The sequence below is a fragment of the Macaca thibetana genome, chromosome 4 (genome assembly GCF_024542745.1).
Source record: "Macaca thibetana thibetana isolate TM-01 chromosome 4, ASM2454274v1, whole genome shotgun sequence".
NCBI lineage: Eukaryota > Metazoa > Chordata > Mammalia > Primates > Cercopithecidae > Macaca > Macaca thibetana.
Genome location: NC_065581.1, coordinates 105,379,912 through 105,400,896, shown reverse-complemented (window position 1 = coordinate 105,400,896; position 20,985 = coordinate 105,379,912). Strand labels below are relative to the sequence as shown.

The 20,985-nt window shown below is 45.3% G+C and overlaps 1 protein-coding gene across 6 annotated transcripts in view; it reads left to right on the top strand.

Moving 5' to 3' along the window:
* The window catches only part of SYTL3 (synaptotagmin like 3), a 132,729-nt gene that overhangs the window by 42,983 nt on the left and 68,761 nt on the right, over window positions 1-20,985 (top strand). For all 6 annotated transcript variants that reach the window (XM_050786722.1, XM_050786721.1, XM_050786723.1 and 3 more), the window contains 2 exons: window positions 16,304-16,355; window positions 17,413-17,482. In XM_050786722.1, the coding sequence (XP_050642679.1) occupies window positions 16,304-16,355; window positions 17,413-17,482 (122 nt within the window). The remainder of the gene's footprint in view (window positions 1-16,303; window positions 16,356-17,412; window positions 17,483-20,985) is intronic.

Below are 20,985 nucleotides of genomic sequence, written 5' to 3'. Positions count from 1 at the left end.
CATATGTGTGTGCACAGATAGACTTATCCAATTTCAAATGTATCGTTATCAGACTCTGTAGTTTTATCTTTTACAATTCAACTTGGCATAAACATTTTCCTGTGTTATTAAGACTTCTTCAAAAATGTATTGATGACTCCATAAAATACACCAAATATATGCACCATAGTTTATTTAACCTGTTCCTGAAAGTCTGTGGGTCTATCACTGTATTTGATTTTTTCATGTTACAGATAACTATGTGATGAACATCTTGTACAGGTATCTTGACATGTCTGTTTATTTTGGGGGGATAAATTCTTAGAAGAAGAATGGTTGGTCAAGTGTATGAATACTTGAAAGGCTTTTGATATTTTGCCAAAGTACCCTCTGGGACTGTGTCATTATTTACAACACACTGGCAGGGTACACAAATTTCCTTCTTCCCACACTCTGCCCCCATTATGTTCCGACCTTTGAAGCATGATTTCAAATTACATTCATGTAAAAAACTAGACGCCAGGCGCAGTGGCTCATGCCTATAATCCCAGCACTTTGGGAGGCCAAGGCAGAAGGATCGCTTGAGCCTGGGAGTTCGAGACCAGCCTGGGCAACATAGTGAGACCCTGTCTCTGAAAAAATTAAAAGATTAAAACCTAGAAAATGAAGAAAATTATAAAGAGCAATGTGAAAAAATACAGCAGCTTCACCCAGAGAACAATTGTTGACATTTTAGTATATACCATTTCTGTTCTTTTGTGAGTGTATCTATGCTCGTGGGTGCATATCTGTATGTGTGAATATATGTGTGTGTATACACACATCTACATAGACTTTTTTAAAGTATTTAGGTTGAACCATAAGAAATTGGTATTTTTAGGCAAAAAGGTATTGAGTAGAGGCAATTTCACATGAGTCAAGCTAATATATTTACATAATTGAAATCAAATTGTATGTACAGTTTTATCCTAATGTTTCTTCATGTAATAATTTACAAGGAACATTTTCAGTATCTGTAAATATCATTGGCTATATGATTTCTGATGAGTGCATCTCACCCTATCATAGGAATGTGTCATTATTTGTTTAACCAAATGTGTCATTATTTGTTTAGCCAACTATTGTTGGCTAGTTAGGGGATTTCCAGTTTTCTGTGGCATTTTCGAAAGTTTATAATGTTATTAAAATGAGAATAATGCAAAGAATATCCTTGTAGCTATCTCTTTGGCACACCTCTGAATATTTCTAGAAAGAGAACAAGATGAAGGTTAGGAATGTTGCCTCCTTTGGAAAGGGTGTGGAATTATCCTTAAAAATAAACCAACAAGCAAACCAACAAACAACTTTGTCAGTTTGGCAAAACAACACTGGTCATGCAAAATGGTTTTCTCATCGTTTTGATTTGAATTCATCTAATATCTTCCACTTTTCAACCTTCTGTAGATGTTCTTGGTATGTGAAGGCGATTAGTCCTTTTCAGTCATGTTAGTTGCATATGTATCTTCCTAGTACGTATGCTTTTAACACAGAGAAGTTTTTTTGTTTGCTTGTAGGCAAATCTCCTTTTTCTGTATAATTTCTTCTTTTGCTTTTATGTGTCAAGACTTTTTCGTTATCCTATGATGGGTTAAATATCCACGTTAATTTTCTTCTAATTTTTACTTATCTTTTTTTTTTTCCCCCTTGAGACAGTCTCTCTGTCACCCAGGCTGGAGTACCATGGCACAATCTTGGCTCACTCCTCCACAGCCTGGGTTCAAGCGATTCTCCTGCCTCAGCCTCTTGAGTAGCTGGGATTATAGGCACATGTTACCATGCTCAGCTGATTTTTGTATTTTTAGTAGAGACGGGGTTTCATTATGTTGGCCAGGCTGGTCTCGAACTCCTGGCCTCAAGTGATTTGCCTGCCTTGGCCTCCCAAAGTGCTGGGACTGTGCAACAGCCTGTGCAACAGAGACTCCATCTCCAAAGAAAAAAAAAAGAGTGACTGTTTAACAGTTCCCCAAGTAATTTTTTTAATGTACTTTAGGTAGAATAACAAAATTAGTAAACAATTATGACGGAACTTTTTTAGATCACTAATAGCTAGAAAATAAGCTGAAAATTCATCTCTCCTCTTTTGGCATCTGCTAACCATATAGAGATGATGCCCTCTTCTGGCTCCTCCCTGTAAATGCACATCTTTTACTTTTTTTTTTTTTTAAACAACCATGACATTCTGTTCCTTGATATACAAGCTTAAAAGCAGAAAGATGACAATATTAATATTAAACTTTTTTTTTGAGATGGAGTCTCACTCTGTCACCCAGGCTGGAGTGCAGTGGCGCGATCTCGGCTCACTGCAAGCTCCGCCTCCCGGGTTCACACCATTCTCCTGCCTCAGCCTCCCGAGTAGCTGGGACTACAGGCGCCTGTCACCACGCCCGGCTAATTTTTTGTATTTTTAGTAGAGACGGGGTTTCACCGTGTTAGCCAGGATGGTCTCGATCTCCTGACCTCGTGATCTGCCCGCCTCGGCCTCCCAAAGTGCTAGGATTTCAGGTGTGAGCCACCGTGCATGGCCAATATTAAACTTTTTAAAGTTAAGAAATGGTTAAATGTACTAGACAAGCAATCTACTCAGACTTTCACTGTATTTCTAATAATTAGGGAGATAAAATAATTTAGAAAAGCTAAGGCTTAACATAGCCTCTGATAATTCTCTCAATGATTCATCACGTAACCAGGTTAATTATTGTATCTTACAATTATGAAGGAAAATGACCTTTATCCCTCCCTCCCAGTAGTAAACGTGTTTGAGTTCTTCAAGTGACTTTTCCGAGTTGTATTCTTCTGCGTGGGCAGTTTAGATATGATCCATCCCATCACAGGGTTATGAGGACAGCATCACATTGGCTGTGTGGGCTTGAAACACTCAGGCTCATGAGTTAAAAGAAGCAGGTGCCAGGCTGGGCGCGGTGGCTCACGCCTGTAATCCCAGCACTTTGGGAGGCCGAGGAGGGCGGATCAGGAGGTCGGGAGATCGAGACCATCTGGGCTAACACGGTGAAACCCGTTCTCTACTAAAAATATGAAAAATTAGCCGGGCGTGGTGGCGGGCGCATATAGTCCCACCTACTCGGGAGGCTGAGGCGGGATAATGGCATGAACCCAGGAGGTGGAGGCTGCAGTGAGCCGAGATTGCACCACTGCACTCCAGCCTGGGTGACAGTGCGAGACTCCATCTCAAAAAAAAAAAAGAAAAAAAAAAAAGAAGCAGGTGCCAGTCAATACATAGCTGACTGTATCCCGGTGCCCTGCCTGCCTTTCCTCTCTGCTGGTTTGCTCAGTAAACACTCCTCACCCCTGCAATTCATCAAATGGATTCTACAAGGATGATTCTGTAAAGCTTTCTTTGAATTACAAATGGAGTCCCTAGTTTATGTGTGCATATACTCCTCAGAGGATGTCTTTATGAAGTCATGTTTATTTCCCAGATACAAATTTGAAAAAATTTGTATAAACTTTTGTTTTATTTTATTTTACTTTATTTTTTTGAGACGATGTCTCATTTTGTCACCTAACCTGGAGCACAGTGGCAGGATCTTGGCTCACTGCAGCCTCAAGTTCCTGGGCTCAAGCAATTCTCCCACCTCAGCCCCCCAAGTAGCTGGGGCCACAGGCATGCACCACCACGCCCGGCTGATTTTGTTTTGTTTTGTTTTGTTCTGCTGAGATGGAGTCTCACTCTGTCACCCAGGCTGGAGTGCAGTGGTGCGATCTCAGCTCACTGCAACCTCTGCCTCCCTTCAAGCGATTCTCCTACCTCAGCCTCCCGAGTAGTGGAGATTACAGGTGCATGCCACCACACACAGCTGATTTTTGCATTTTTAGTAGAGACGGGGTTTCACCATGTTGGCCAAGCTGGTCTCAAACTCCTGACCTCAAATGATCCACCTGCCTCAGCCTCCAAAAGTGCTGGGATTGCGGGTGTGCCACTGCATCCAGCCTTTCTTTCTTTCTTTCTTCTTCTTTTTTTTTTTTTTTTTTTTTTTTTTTTTTTTTTTTTTTTTTTTTTTTTTTTTTTTTTTTTAGAGACAGGGTTTTGCCATGTTGCCCAGGCTGGTCTCGAACTTCTGAGCTCAAGCGATCCACCTGCCTTGGCCTCCCAAATTGCTAAGATTGTAGGCGTGAGCCACTGCGCCTGGCCTGCTTTTATTTTAAAAGAAAGGTGGATCCTATTCTTGAATATTTTGTTACTACTCTCCTTAAGAGGAAAGATAAACACATCACCACTAAAAGGAGTGTGTGCCTTGGAAGTGTTTTCCCAGAAGATTGGATTGCTTGTCATGTCCCTGAGATATTTTTAGATGGGTCCATTTAAACTAAGTAAAGCCAAGACTATCAGATTTTATGATTCATGTAATAAGACCTTGCCCTTCAAAGTTTTGCTTTCTCCTTGTGTTTCTATATAATAATCTTTCTGAAACAGGTTCTTGATTTTATTCATTTTTTTCTTGACGTGAGGTTTCACTCTGTTACCCAGGCTGGAGTGCAGTGGCGTGATATTGGCTCGCTGCAGCCTCCGCCTCCTAGGATCAAGCAATCCTCCCTCTCAGCCTCCCAAGTAACTGGGACCACAGGCACGTACCACCACGCCCAGCTAGTTTTTGTATTTTTAGTAGAGACAGGGTTTTGCCATATTGCCCAGGCTGGTCCTGAACTCCTGGGCTCAAGTGATTTGCCCACCTCAGCCTCCCAAAGTGCTGGGATTACAGGCGTGAGTCCCTGCACCTGGCTGATTTTATTCATTTTTGATTTCATGATGCCTTTGGCTTTGCACATAGTAGCAACTCAAAAATTGAATTGATTAGAAGGTCCAAGTCACTTTGAATACATGAATTTGACCTAGACATTTTTTGTATCTCAAGTATCTTAACTGGACGACTGGAGTTCCCCGATGCTTTCTGAGCGCCTGCGTTCCTTCCAGGACTGCTTCTTTGTCTGTGTGTCTCCTGATGTCCTCTGAGCCCTGTCCGTCACTCCTTGATAATGAGGTCACTTTAGGCAGCCTACTTCTTGGTCCTGAATTGTCATGACTACCCTACTACTTAATTGCTTCGTCGGGTTTTCATTCACTGTTTTTCGAATGGAGGAAGAACCATGATTAGGTGGGCTGGTAATCAGGTTCGTCAATATTTCATTTTACTAAATATACTCCCTGCTCTTTTGGGAGTTGGCAAACAATAGCCTGCAATCGAAATCTGGCCCATTACCTGCTTTTGTAAATAAAGTTTTATTGGAACACGGCCGTATTCACTCATTCTCATATCTGTGGCTGCTTTTGCAACTGGTAGTTAGTTGCAACAGAGACCTTATGGCTGGCAAAGCCTAAAATTTTCTACCAAAAAATTTACAGAAAAAGTTTGCTGACCTTTATTCTGGATGATCAGTTGATAAAATACAATAACGTTTTCATGATCATCATTATTTTTCTTATTTCAATGAACAGCATGGAAACCAAGGTGAAGTAATTGAACTGAAGGGATTTCTGAATGAAGGATTCATGTGCTCATATGTTTAGACAAAATTACTCATTAGGCTAGTTTTTAGGGAGTAATTTGCTGCTGTTAAACTGCCTCTTCATGTGAATAATTTTTTAAAAGAGCAGACACATATATACTTAAATAGGAAATAATTTTGAATTTAAGAACTTCATGTTCATTTTTTAAATTGTGGCAAAATATGCACAATATAAAATGTGCCACTTTAGCCATTTTTAAGCATTAAGTTCATTGGCATTAAGTATATTTGCATTGTTGTGCAAACATCACTACTGTTTCTAGAGCTTTTTCATCCTGCTGTGTTGAAACCCTGTACCCATTAAACAATAACTCTCCATCCTCCCCTTCCCCCACTGTTCTACATTCTGTCTTTATGAATTTGACTACTCTAGGTACCACATATAAGTGGAATCATCATGTATTTGTTCTTTTGTGTCTGGCTTATTTCACTTAGCAAAATGTCATCAGGGTTCATTCATGTTGTAGAGCATGTATCAGAATTTCATTCGTTTTTGTGGATGAATAATATTCTGTGCCATGGATATGCCATGCTTTCTTTATCCATTCATCCGCTGGTGGACGTTTGGGTTGTTCCCAGCTCTTGACCATTGCGAATAATGCTGCCGGGAACATTGGTGTACAAATATTTACTAGAGTTCCTGCTTTAAATTCTTTTGTGTTTATACTCAGAAGTGGAATTACTGAATCAAATGATAATTCTATGTTTAATTTATTGAGGAACTGCCGTGGAATTTTCAGCATCTGCTGCCCCATTTTATTGTACTTCCCCACGAGCAATGCACAAGGGTTCCAATTTTTTCACATCCACACTAACACTTATTAATACTTTTTTTTTTTTTTTTTTTTTTTTTGAGACAGAGTCTCACTCTGTTGCCAGGCTGGAGCGCAGTGGTATGATCTCGGCTCCCTGCAATTTCCACCTCCCAGGTTCAAGTGATTCCCCTGTCTCAGCCTCCCAAGTAGCTGGGATTACAGGCGCGTGCCACCATGCCTGACTAATTTTTTTTTGTATTTTAGTAGAGATGGGGTTTCACCATGTTGGCCAGGATGGTCTCCATCTCCTGACCTCGTGACCCGCGTGCCTTAGCCTCCCAAAGTGCTGGGATTACAGGCGCGAGCCACTGCGTCTGGCCAACACTTGTTTTTATAACACTTATTTTATATTTTCTTGATAGTGGCCACCCTAATGGGTGTGAAATGGTATCTCGTTGTGGCTTTGATTTGCATTTCCCTAATAATTAGTGATGTCGAACATCTTTTCATGTGCTTATTGGCCATTTGTATATCATCTTTGGAGAAATGTCTATTCAAGTCCTTTGCCTATTTTTGAATTGGATTGTTTGTTTCTTAAAAAAAAAAAATGAGCAAAGTTGGAGGACTCACACTTCCAGATCTCAAAACTTACTACAAAGCTACAGTAACCAAAACAGTGTGGTACTGATATAAAGATAGACATATAGATCAATGGAATAGAATAGACAGCCTAGAAATAAAGCCATGCACATATGGTCAAATGATTTTTGAGAAGGGTGCTAAGACCATCCAATAGGGAAAGGATAATCTTTTCAACAAATGGCACTGGGAAAACTGGATATCCACATATAAAAGAAAAAAGTTGGCTTCACTTAGCAAGTGCTAAGTGAAATAAAGTAAGTCAGATAAGCCAGACATTTACCTAATAACATATATAAAAATTAACCCAAAACGTATCAAAGACCTAAATGTAAGAGCTCTTGTTTTCTTATAATAAAATGGGGAAGCTGGGCATGGTGGCTAACACTTGTAATCCCAACACTTTGGGAGGCCTAGGTGGGTGGATTGCTTGACCCCAGGAGTTTGAGACCAGCCTCGGCAACATGGTGAAACCCCGTCTCTACAAAAAAAAAGAAAAAATTAGCCGAGCATGGTGGTCCACGCCTGTGGTCCCAGCTACTTGGGAGGCTGAGGTGGGAGGATCGTTTGAACCTATAGTGAGCCAAGATCGCGCCACTGCACTCCAGCCTGGGTGATGGAGCAAAGACCCTGTCTCAGATCAGTCAATCAATCGGGGGAAAGATTCACGACATTGGATCTGGCATTGATTTCTTGGCTATGACAGCAAAGGCACAGGGAACAAAATAAAAAATAGAGAAATTGGACATCATCAAAATGAAAAACTTCTGTGCATCAAAGGACACTATTAACAAAATTAAAGGGTAAGCGACAGAATGAGAGAAAATACTTTCAGATCATATATCCGATAAGAGATTAACATCCAGAATATATAGAGAGCTCCTAGAGCCTATATTCTTTTTTTTTTTTTTTTTTTTTTTAGAGAAAATCCAAAGGATGCTGAAAAGCAGTTTAGACCTTCTTGCCCCAGGTACTCACCAAATCTGAACCAGTCACCCTTGGCCTTGAGTGTATGTCAGTGGAAGACTTACTGCCCAGAATGTCTGCCTGATAGGCCATGGGTAGCTTCTTTAAAGGGAATATGTATTGTTCTCTCCTGTCACTAAGCAGAAGAGTAATGTCTGGTGGCAGAAGGATGCCGGATGGGGGATGCTTCATGCCCACAGGATTGTAAATCTTCTGTTAGTAATTGTTGCTCCCTGGAAGGCACTGGTTGCTGATTCACAGTCCTGTACTGTGTCGTCTTTCGTCCTGGGATAGTGGCTTGGAGCCAGTGCTATCTTAGCTAAAATTTTCCTAAGGACTAAAATTTTCCTAAGGACTAAAATATGCTTAAAATGGCTCTGGGCTGGGCGTGGTGGCTCACCACTGTCTGTAATCTCAGCACTTTGGAAGGCAGAGGCGGGCAGATCATTTGAGGTCAGGAGTTCGAGACCAGTCTGGCCAGCATGGTAAAATCCCATCTCTACTAAAAACACAAAAATTAGCTGGACGTGGTGGTGAGTACCTGTAATCCCAGCTACACAGGAGGCTGAGGCAGGAGAATTGCTTGAACACAGGAGGCAGAGGCTGTCGTGAGCTGAGATCACGCCACTGCACTCTAGCCTGGGTAACAGAGTGAGACTCTGTCTCAAAAAAAAAAAAAAAAAAAAAGCTCTGGACTCCTACTCTAAAACCATCTGTGACTGGATATCATGATTCTTTACAAGCTGAGGGATTTTCTTTTTAGGTGAAACTTTTAGAGAGATTTTCCATTTTGAATATGTGAGCTATAGATTGGTTTAAAACTGTATTGCACCCGGGACCTTTTCTCCCCATTAAAGAAAGTTCTCAAACACAATGCAGTTGTCCAACACCCACTCCAACCCCTGGTTTTGCTCACCATTCTCTAGCATTTGGAGAAAACTCAAACTTCAGTGTAGGTCAGCCCTCAGGACTGTGACGGTGGCACAGGTCGGATACTGCACAAGGGAGCCACTTGTATAAGGGGGTATTGTTCAAATACCCCTTCTATTGTGTATTGATTGTGATGATTGTTTGTCAGATACAGCAAAGTGTATTGTTCTAACAAGATCCATATATCACGACAAACGTCCTGGGGGCAGGCATACGGCCTCTTGAGGAAGGCGCACATTTGCCCAGTTCCCATGGAGGCTCCGTGTAGATAGCCCCACCTGTGCTTTGCTTTGGTGGCACTTGGAACCCCAGGGTATACTTTCTTACACAGGATGTTATTCCCACTCCATGGACACCAGCAGAGAGGTGGCCAGGGGAAAGCCACTTCTCCCCTGACTGCCTGTCTGTAGCACCGCAGTGTGACCCATGCCGTGTGGGTGTGCGTGACCTTCCGCACACAGGGCGGCTGTGGGGCCTTTCAGTGGAGGAGGGGATTTGCTGATCCTGCTTTGACAGAGGCCTAACCGCACTGACGATGCAGTTCAGGATGTGAACACCCTCAGCCAGCTACGAGCAACATGACGTGGCAGGCTGATGGAGTCGCTGTGGAACATTCCAGGGAGTCTGCACTGTGTCCTCTTTCCCCGTGAACTGAGTCACCCAGGAGAGAAGAGTTGGAGCAACAGGGCCCGCATCTGCTGCAGGAATTGCAGTCCAGGGCACTGGCATGGTTGGGGGTTAGCAGCATCAACTGAAACCATGACAGAGCCCAGTTTGAGACGGTCATCCATGTATAGAGATTTGTATCAGTAGCTGAAATAAGTTGCGTCATCCCTATTATTTCTAGGCTGAGAAATGGGTGCATAGATGGATAATGACTTATCATAGACATGCCAGCTTCAGGGGCAGGACTGGTTTTTGAGCCACACGTGGCGGCTCTTGACTGTCCGCTGCCTTAATCTGTAGTTTGTGTGAATCCTCACAATGCTCTGAGCCCTGCTGTGGGTAGAAGTTGTGACTCACTTGTTCTTTTTTATTATTATTATTTATTTTTTAAAAATTGGGCCAGGCGTGGTAGCTTACGCTTGTAATCCCGGCACTTTGGGAGGCCGAGGTGGGAGGATCACTTGAGTTCAGGAGTTCGAGACCACCTTGGCCAACATAGTGAAACCCTATCTCTACTAAAAATACAAAAATTAGCCAGGCAAGGTGGCGTGCACCTGTTATCCCAGCTACTCGGGAGCCTGGGGTAGGAGAATCGCTTGAACTGGGGCAGCAAAGGTTGCAGTGAGCTGGGATTGGGCCACTGTACTCCAGCCTGTGTGATGGAGTGAGATTCTGTATCAAAAAAAGGAATAATAAAATAAATAGGCCGGGTGCAGTAGCTCACGCCTGCAATCCCAGCACTTTGGGAGGCCGAGGTGGGTGGATCCCCTGAGGTCAGAAGTTCAAGAGCAGCCTGACAAACGTGGAGAAACCCCTTCTCTACTGAGATATACAAAATTAGCCAAGCGTGGTGGTGCATGCCTGTAATCCCAGCTACTCGGGAGGCTGAGGCAGGAGAATTGCTTGAACCCGGGAGGCAGAGGTTGTGGTGAGCTGAGATCGCGCCATTGCACTCCAGCCTGGGCGGCAAGAGCAAAACTCTGTCTCAAAAATAAATATTTTGTTGTAACCCCAGCACTTAGGGAGTGTTAAAAAAAAATTTATTTATTTTGTAGAGATGGGATCTTGCTATGTTACCTAGGCTGGTCTTGAACTCCTGGGCTCAAGCAATCCTCCCACCTCAGCCTCCCAGAGTGCTGGGATTACAGGTATGAGCCACCACACCCAGCTTCACTTATTCTTATCTCTGTCACAGTACCTGTGTGTATTGCACTTAATGTGAATGAATTAATGAAATTACATGTAAGCTAAGTTGTGCAAAACCAATGACCTTGTGTTAATATACATTTGGTTGTACAGCTCAAATGAAGTAATGCTTCCTGCTATTGTTAAAATAGTGTTGGTTGCTACTGATGTTGTATGTATGAGTATATCTATATGTATGTATGTATTTATTTCGAGACGGAGTTTTGCTCTGTCGCCCAGGCTGCAGTGCAGTAGGGCGATCTCAGCTCACTGCACCCTCCGCCTCCTGGGTTCATGCCATTCTCCTGCCTCAGCCTCCCGAGTAGCTGGGACTACAGGCACCCGCCACCACACCTGGCTAATTTTTTGTACTTTTAGTAGAGACAGGGTTTCACCATGTTAGCCAGGATGGTCTCGATCTCCTAACCTCATGATCCGCCTGCCTCAGCCTCCCAAAGTGCTGGGATTATAGGCATGAGAATGTAGACAGTGTAGATGAAGGGCTGTCTAGGAGGGAGGAGCCGTGGGGAGAGGGTCATGGAGGAGTGTGAGCTGGGGTGTAAATGAAGGGCTCTCTAGTGGAGAGGAGATGTGGGGAGAGGCACAAGGCCTGGAGTGGGCACAGGCAGCTGGGAGGCTCTGCTTGACTGGGGCTGAGTGAATGGGAGGGGGGTGGCAGAAAGGGACACCGGAGAGGCAGGTAGTCAGTCAAGCACCCGCAGCCTCTGGATTTGCCTCCTGGGGCTGCAGTAACAGAGTGCCACAACCTGGGGATCTTCCAACAACAGAAATGTGTCTTCTCCCAGTTCTGGGGGCTGGGAAGCAGAAATTGAGGTGTCAGTGGGGCCATGCTTCCTCTGCTGGTGCTGGGGGGAACGCTGCCTCCGTCTTCCTGCTTCTAGTGGGTCTCAGCAATTCCCCCAGTCTCTGCCCCCATGGTCACGGGGCTGTTACCACATTGTCTCCCCTCTGTGCACGTCTACCTGTGTGTCTGGATTCCCCCTTCCTCTCTTGTTTTTGAGACAGGGTTTTACTCTGTCGCTCAGGCTGGAGTGCAGTGCTGCGATCAGAGCTCACTGTAGCCTCTCACTCCTGGGCTTAAGCGATCCTCCCACCTCAGCCTCCTGAGTAGCTGGATGGGAGGATCGCTACAGGCACATGCCACCATGCCCAGCTCATTTGAAAATTTTTTCGTAGAAAAGAAATTAGCCAGGCGTGGTAACTCACGCCTGTAATCCCAGCTACTTGGGAGGCTGAGGCAGGAGAATCGCTTGAACCCAGGAGGCAGAGGTTGCAGTGAACCGAGATCGCGCTATTGTACTCCAGCCTGGGCAAAAAGAGTGAAACTGTGTCTCAAAAACACACAAAACAAAACAAAATAAAACAAATTTGTAGGACATAGTCTCACTGAGGGACCCAGGCTGGTCTCAAACTCGTGGCCTCGAGTAGTCCCTTCTGCCTCCTGGAGGAGGCTGAGGTGGGAGGATCGCTTGAGCCCTGGAGTGAGAGGCTACAGTGAGCTCTGATCACAGCACTGCACTCCAGCATGAGTGACAGAGTAAAACCCTGTCTCAAAAACAAGAGACAGAAAAAAAAAAAAAGTTACTGAGCTTTCTGGGACGTGGTTGTTGGTTTCCATGTGGCTGTTTTCCCCCTGGCTTTGTATCAGGAAAATGTTCAGACAGAAGCAGGGCAGTGACCCCGTGTCTGTACAGCCCTCGGCTCTCCCTGTTTTGATCTTGTCCCCACCCCCTCCCCACCCTAAGTTATGTTTGTACCCTTTCTGACTTTCTGCAGACTTTTTAGGCAAGTTATGGTACAAAATCCAGCTTTGTCACTTGTAGACGTTGTGACTTTGGACCCATGACACCATATCCCTGGGCCTCGCTTTTCATTTATAAAATTGGGGGCTGGGCACGGTAGCTTGCGCTTGTAATCCCAGCACCTTGGGAGGCCGAGGCAGGCAGATCACGAGGTCAGGAGATCGAGACCATCCTGGCTAACACGGTGAAACCCTGTCTCTACTAAAAATACAAAAAATTAGCCAGGCGTGGTGGCACGTGCCTGTAATCCCAGCTACTTGGGAGGCTGAGGCAAGAGACTCACTTGAACCCAGGAGGCGGAGGTTGCAGTGAGCTGATATTGTGCCACTGCACTCCAGCCTGGGTGACAGAGCAAGACTCTGTCTCAAAAAAAAAAAAAAAAAAAAAATTGGGATGACACCTGGCAACTGCCTGAGCAGCAAATGTGTGCAAAATGCTCTGTGCCGTGCCTGGCAGATGCGGCTGCCAACCAGCCGTGTGCCTGAGACAAGCCCTGGCAGCCTCAGACCTGGGCCCTGGCCCACAGCTGTTCCTGTCCCTGGCAAAGACGGGTATCCTTGCTAAAGTCACTCATCAGCCATACCGGGCAGGGTGGTGGGGGCCCTTGATCCAAAAAGCCTGCCTCTCAAGGGATGTCTGTCTGTGAGTATCTCACAGCTCCTTGCGCAAATGTTGACATGTTAACAAGAAGTCAAAATTCAGGGCCCTTTAAGGAGGCTTCTAGGAAGAAACAACTGAGGAATCAAAGAGAAGAAGTGAAATGACAGTCAACAGTGGGCTGGTAAAAGCCACATAGGGCAATGCTGCGCCAACTTCCTTGAGTACTCACATCTGCCGGGGTCTTGGCGCTCTGCAGGCTGGAGCCGGCCTGGGGCTCTGTGTCTCTAGCAACCCCTGCCCTGCCAAGAGCCACAGCCCACAACTGGGGCAGTGAGGGCAGGGGGCAGACTGGCACCTGCGGGTCCCCCTGCATGCTTTCATATGTCCTGTGAGCTAAGAGTGGGTTTTACATCACCATTATTATTATTATTATTATTATTATTATTATTATTATTTTGAGATGGAGTCTTGTTCTGTCTCTCAGGCTGGAGTGCAATGGTGTAATCTTGGCTCACTGCAATCTCTGCCTCTTGAGTTCAAGCGATCCTCCCATTTCAGCCTCCCGAGTAGCTGCAATTACAAGCGTGTGCCCCCACGCCCGACTAGGCTAATTTTTGTATTTTTAGTAGAGACGAGGTTTTACCATGTTGGCCAGGCTGGTCTCGAACTCCTGGCCTCAAGTGATCCGCCTGCCTCAGCCTCCCAAAGTGCTGGGATTACAGATGTGAGCCACCACACCTGACCGAGTTTTACAATTTTAAGTGGTTAAAAAAAAAAAAATCAAAAGAATAATCTTTGTGACACATTCAAATTTCAGTGCCCATGAAGTTTCGTGGGAACGGGCACGCCTGCCCTTTATTACTGTCTGTGGCTGCTGTCACAGGGCCGAATTGAGCCGCCGTGACGGGCCCCTCCCCGGGGCCAGCAGAGCGCAATGTTCTCTCTCCAGCCTTGACCCAGGCCCCGCCTGTGCCCCGCGTCGCTACAGCCAGCAGGGGGCAGCAGAGAGCCACGCACACGCCCGGGCTGCGCAGGAGCCGCTGCGGGAACGCGGGGGATTTGCGTCCCGGGCTGAAGCGGAGGTTTCCTAGCTGGGGTCTGAGATGTGGACCTGGGGTAGAACTGCCCACGGGGGATAGCAGGAGGAGACGGGGTGGGGGTGACAGTAATTGTGCAGGCAGGGCCGGCCTCATCCGGGTAGGCAGGGCAATAAGGGACAATTTGTTTGCTGGAGTGAAAGGGCAAGACCTGCAGGCAGGCGGGGGGAGAGTGACCCCACAGGGTGGGGCACCCCGAAGGCCACGTGGGCCTGGACTTCAGGCCGCGCCATAGGGAGTCACTGAAGGGCTCCAGGCGGTAACTTGATAGCCTCGGATTCTCGAAGAGGGATGTGGCTTTTTGGTGACTGTGCCTCAGGATGCTGTTGCTACAACCAGGGACAGAGTGACAGGGCTGAAAGGCAACATAGGGCAGGAGGGACCCGGGGCAGTGTGACAGCGAGGGCTGTAAGGCCACGTAGGACCAGAGGAACTCGGGGCAGTGTAACAGTGAGGGCTGTAAGATCACATGGGGGGGGGGCGGGGGGGCGCCTGGGGGCAGGGTGACAGGTGAAGTCTGGAAGGTCACGTAGAGCAGAGGGACTCGCAGCAGGGTGACAGGGCTGTAAGGTCAGGTAGAGTGGGGGAGCCTGGGGACAGGGTGACAGATGAGGGCTATAAGGTCACGTAGGACATGGGGGACCTGGGGACAGGGTGAGAGTGGTAAGGCCACATGGGGAGGGGGACCCAGAGACAGGAGCGCCCTGTGGTAGATCGCGGCCCACAGACTGCTCTGCGCTGGTTGTCCCAGGTCTGTGCTTGTCGCAGGATGGGCAGGATGAGCAGTGTGGCTGTTTTTCTTCTTGCTTCCATTGCCAGCACACTGCAGTCACGGTGTCTCTTTTTTTGCTTGGACCTGGATGTTTTCTCTAAGGGTGCTCCTGCAGGTGCCAGCTTTCGTCCATGACCAGCTGGTCCTACTAGTTGAGTGCTCGGGCTTCAGGCAAGGCTGTGTTGTACCTTTTCGTTGTGTCTGAAGTATTTCTTAATGGGGAGGGGAAGGGTCACAGGTGCCTGATAGAATCCGGTGAAAGCCAAATGTCCCCCCGATGAACCCCAGAAAATGCACACAGGAAGGTGGCCTCGGAACTGTAGCCATGATTTCAAACGCTCCTGCACTCCCTGTGGCCAGCCTGGCTAAGGACCCCGACCTCGGGGCTGCCTTCTTCCTTTGAGGCTTGGGGCTTGGTGTTGAGAGCTTAACATCAGATGCTATTGGCCCTCCCAACGGCCAGCCCATCTGATTTTCTCACTGTCTGTGTCCTTCAGTGCGTCTTATGGAAGTGATGCTTCTGTATGTAAATGGTTTTTTGGAATGGCTAAAATCCCCCAAGCACACGGCAGAGGAGCTGGACTGCCTCCCAGGCTGGCAGGCCTGGTGTTCTGGTCTGTGTGTTGGGCAGAGTGGAGCCCTCTGGGAACCTCCCTTAGCAGGAGAATGCTGCTTCCCAGCCCCCTCCTGGGGAAGGACTGACCTCTTCCTATGCATTTGGCTGGGAAACACTGTGTTCACAGAACTGGGAACATGCTGAGTTTTATTTCTGGGCTCTTAACACATCATAAAAACCCCTCTTTTCTTGAAACAAAAAGAGTACTATATCAGACGCAGTCTTATTTAGGAAATTATTAGCCTCTATAACTAGAAATAAGTAGATTACAGTTTTTAAAAGATTAATTTAATCTTCATCACAAGGCAAGTTTAGGGGAATCGATTCATTCCATTATGAAATGTTTCCAAAGGATGAATGGAAGATTTAGAAAATCTAATCCAATATCAACTTGTAATAAAAGTAGTCATTCCCAACAATTATGGTTTCATAATGTGTGTGTGTGTTTAAATGACAGCTTTAGGGGAGTTTAATTTCCGTAACATAAAATGTATCTTTTCAGCATACAGTGCAATAATTTTGAGTAAATTTACAAAGTTTTACAACCATCTCCACACTCTAATTCTGGAACATTTCTACCATCTCCAAATGATCTCTTACTTTTTAATCACTAGAAATGATACTGGAGAAAATAATTGTAATCTATTATTTCCTGTATTTACATCAGCTAAGTGCTATTCTTAATAAACGCCCTCTATGGATATCTCTTGCAGGCAAACATGAGACAGTTGGAGGGCAGCTCTTGCAATCTTATCAGAAGCTGAGGTGAGTGTTACAAAGGACAGACCGTCCCAGGCCCTCCCGGGCAGGAGCTCAGAGGACACTCTGCAAGAACTTATAGGTCTCTTGACTTTCACATGTCACTGCTTTGGAATGTAACTCTTTTTTTTTCTTTCTTTCTTTTAAAGATAAAGTTCCTGAAAAAGATTAAAGCAGAGATGTTTCCAGATTCTCATGAGAAACCTTCTAGCTAGCATAGTATTTTCTCACTAAATATTCAGCTCTACTTCTTAAATTCTCCTGAAATGTCATAAGGAAACTAAATATTATGTTTAATTGCACATTAAGTGAAATTCTAAGGCAAGCATTTGCTTTGATTAATTATGCCTATCTCTAACACCTTACGCAGTGCCTGGCACGTTAAGAGATATTGGTGGAATAAACATTGATAGACTTGAATAATGGCCTGAGAGATGTGAACTTCTTTGCATGAAATTCTAAAAACTGAGCAGTCACGAAGCCGGCCATAATTCACACACCTGATTACACTCAATTTATTAATTTATTTCTGAAAGCTGCCCACCAGCTGCTATTTTGTTGGGTCCATGATGAAATTTTCCAGTATCAAGACTTTTTCTTTTTTTTCCTCCCGTATTCTTTCCCATTTCTTTTAGCACAAGCTTCCAGTTTGCTTTGTGGTTGATTCTCACATCCGCAACATTTTTGGCGCTTCTGCTAGTGTGGTTTGTGCTCAGAGTACATGGGAGCGCCGATGGGAGCCAGGGGTTTCCCTGCAGCCAGGTGGCGGGTCCAGGCCGGAGCACCCAGGCCGTTTCAGGACACGTGACTGAGCAGAACGGAGTACCCAGATTTTAGGCAGCATCACCCTCATATAGATACCAGGAAATCATGCCCTTCAAAGAGCAGCAGGTCCAAGCAGGGCTGCTGGCTATTCTTCCAAAAAGTGAGGCAGTTATTAAAAAAAAAAAAAAAAAAGGCGGAGAACTAGAATTATAGAATAATGGCACATTTTGTGTATTCGTAAAACTAATGACTTGCATAGTTCACAACCCATTTCTTATTCCTGTATTTTCCTTGACAGCAAAATTTCTGTGGTTCCTCCCACTCCACCTCCTGTCAGTGAGAGCCAGTGCAGCCACAGTCCTGGCAGGGTAATGTATCCATTCTGGGCACTTCTCTAGTAGGGGGTAGGGGATAGAAGGAGAGGAAGCAGGGGAGCTTTGGAGGCTGAGGCTGGGCACAGAACCTCCCAGCTAAGGGATTTGACTGTGCCTGGAGCGGGTCACAAAACGGGGTGGGGAGTGAGGGCCCTCAAGGCTGGACAGAGCTTCTCTCCTCCTTCTGGTCGTGGGACCCTCTGTGTCATCAGCGACCCCTTCTGCCTGCACCCGAGGTCTCTTTACTCTTGGCATGGCATCGGCCCTCTTCCCCAACTCTGCTCTGTGCTGGGCGTGTGTGTAGAGTCTCTGGGGTCTCAGGGGAAATAAGATTGGTTACAGGTGTGTGAGAGTGGGAGTGTCTCTTTTGAGTGTGTGCAGGCTCTAATGTACAGTGGACCAGCACCATTTCTGTCCAAAGAAATTAGCTGTGCCATCTTGGGGCAGTTACCTGGGTTTCCCACCTGAGAGGTGGAAATAATTTTACAGGTGCTGCCTGACTCACGATGGGGTTATGTCCCAGTACACCCATAGTAAATTGAAAATATTGTAAGTCAAAAATATATTTAGCTAGGCGCAGTGGCTCACACCAGCACTTTGGTGGGTCACTTGAGGCTAGGAATTCGAGACCAGCCTGGCCAACATGGTGAAACCCTGTCTCTACTAAAAATACAAAAAGTAGCTGGGCATGGTGGCAGGTACCTGTAGTCCCAGCTACTCTGGAGGCTGAGGCAAGAGAATTGCTTGAGCCTCAGAAGTGGAGGTTGCAGTGAGCCAAGTCCCACTGCCCTCCAGCCTGGGCAACAGAGCAAGACTCCATCTCACAAAAAAAAATTGTGTTTAATACACACCTAACCTACCAAACATCATAGCATAGCATAGCCTGCTTAAATGTGCTCTGAAGGCTTGCGTTAGCCTACAGTTGGACAGAATCATTTAATGCAAAACCTATTTTATAATAATAAATACAAAATAGAAAAGATCAAAATGCAAATTACGGTTTCCACTGAATATATATTACTTTCACACCATCATCAACTCAGAAAATTGTAAGTCAAACCATCGTAAGTCAGGGAGCGTCTGTATTTGTCTGGCTTGCCTCCCATGGCTGTTGTGAGAAATTAACAAAATAATGTCTGTGTTGGTACTTGGAAAACTGTAAAGTGCCATGGAAATATATTGTCTTGGTTATCTTCATTATTCTATAAATTAAAGGCAGCAGGTATATATGGGAGAATACAGGAGCTGATCATAATCCCAGAAGGCATAGTTTCGGGTGTCATCATCCTGAATGCTGGAATCCTGAAAGATCAAAATCCCAAAAATATAATTCTAGAAAATCTAAAAATTATTATGAAGAAATGTATTTAAAATTTTTAAAGGAGGGCCGGGCGCGGCGGCTCACGCTTATAGTCCCAGCACTTTGGGAGGCCGAGGCGGGTGGATCACGAGGTCAGGAGATCCAAGACTACCCTGGCTAATACGGTGAAACCCCGTCTCTACTAAAAATATAAAACATAGCCGGGCCTAGTGGCAGGCACCTGTAGTCCCAGCTACTCGGGAGGCTGAGGCAGGAGAATGGCGTGAACCTGGGAGGCAGAGTTTGCAGTGAGCCAAGATCATGCCACTGCACTCCAGCCTGGGTGACAGAGCGAGACTCTGTCTAAAAAAAAAAAAAATTTAAAGGGGATTTGAGAAACATATAAAAACATAGCAACAGCCTGGGCAACATAGCAAGACCCCATCTCTACAAAAAATTTAAAAACTAGCTGGGTGTGGTAGCACATGCCTGTAGGCTCAGCTACTCAGGAGGCTGAGGGAGGAGGATCCCTTGAGCCCAGGAGGCCAAGGCTGCATTGCGCCACTGCATTCCAGCCTAGGCAACACAGCAAGACTGTCTCTAAACAAACAAACTAAAAACAAAAACCATGACAGAACACTTCATTGGCCACTTTACACAATACATAGGACAAAAACAGCATGCATATTTTTACAAGCATAAACACTCAGATATACTAATGACAGTCACATGGGTATAACAATTATGAACAGCTGAACTATATTCATAAAGAAATACATCAGAGAAGTGTAGAAATGCATATTACTGTGGCCGGTGTTGTGTGCATCCAGCTTTGTAACTGAAATATTGTCATGAACAACAGTATTTTTCAAACAGTCATTTGATGAGATGGATCAAAAACCGCCATGGGTCACCATTGCATATGCAGTCACCCAAGCAACTGAGATCTCAAGAAATTTTATCTTTTGCAAATACAAATGTACAAAAAGGAGATCTCTTCACTTAGGAAATATCAACATTTTTATGTACAGCTCAAAGTCATGGTGTGATGACGTACTTCGAAGCATGGAGTCAATTTAAAAAAAAAGTACATAACAGAAATTAAAACTCTCTAAAAGTCTGCAATTTTTACCTCCAGCATGGGAAATGATGAACTACATAGCATAGCAAACTGCTGTGTGTGAAGGGGCAGCGCTCATACACAGCTAAAGTAAATAATTTGGCAGGGGAGATTTCTTGTAGTTTTTTGCTTGTGTTTTTACTTCTAAGATCTGTGAAACACTCGCTGCACTTGTATTGAGAGAGTGGTTGTGGTCTAAGCATTTTTTTTTTTTTTTTTTTTGAGACGGAGTTTCACTCTTGTTGCCCAGGCTGGAGTGCAATGGTGTGATCTTGGCTCATCACAACCCCTACCTCCTGGGTTCAAGCAATTCTCCTGCCTCAACCTCCTGAGTAGCTGGGATTACAGGCATGCACCACCATGCCCAGCTAATTTGTTTTATCTCTTTAGTAGAGATGGGGTTTCACTATTGGCCAGGCTGCTCTTGACCTCCTGACCTCGTGATCCGCCTGCCTCCCAAAGTGCTGGGGTTACAGGTGTGAGCCACCGCACCTGGCCAGGTCTACGCATTTTGTAAGCACATGCTGTCCATTTGAAAGGCTGGTTCTTGCTCAATCATGGTAATTAAGCCATTTCCTGCCTTTGCAGCACCAATACTAATTAGTTTTTAAACTTTTACCATTCATTATCAAATAACCTTATACTCATATCACAGGCTTTTTGGTGAAGGAACCATTTCACAGATCTCTTCTGTTGTGCTGTAAGGAATACAATAAGAAGGAATGATAGTTGACTTCCTCAACACCAAATCTGTATTAGGGTTCTCCAGGTAGACACAGCCAATCGGATACGTATATAGATATATGAGAAGGGTCTTACTAGGGGAATTGGCTCACGTGATCGTGGCAGCTGAGAAGTCTCTCCGCAGGCCATCTGCAGACTGGAGACCTTGGGATACCAGTAGCGTGAGTCAGTCCAAGTCCCAAGGGGTCAGCATCAGGAAAGCTGATGGTGGTGTTACAGGAAACAGACCCCAAGAGATGGTTCTTGGATCTCGAGGAAGAAAGAATTCAGGGCGAGTCCATAGAGTAAAGTGAAAGCAAGTTTATTAGGAAAGTAAAGGAATAAAGAATGGCT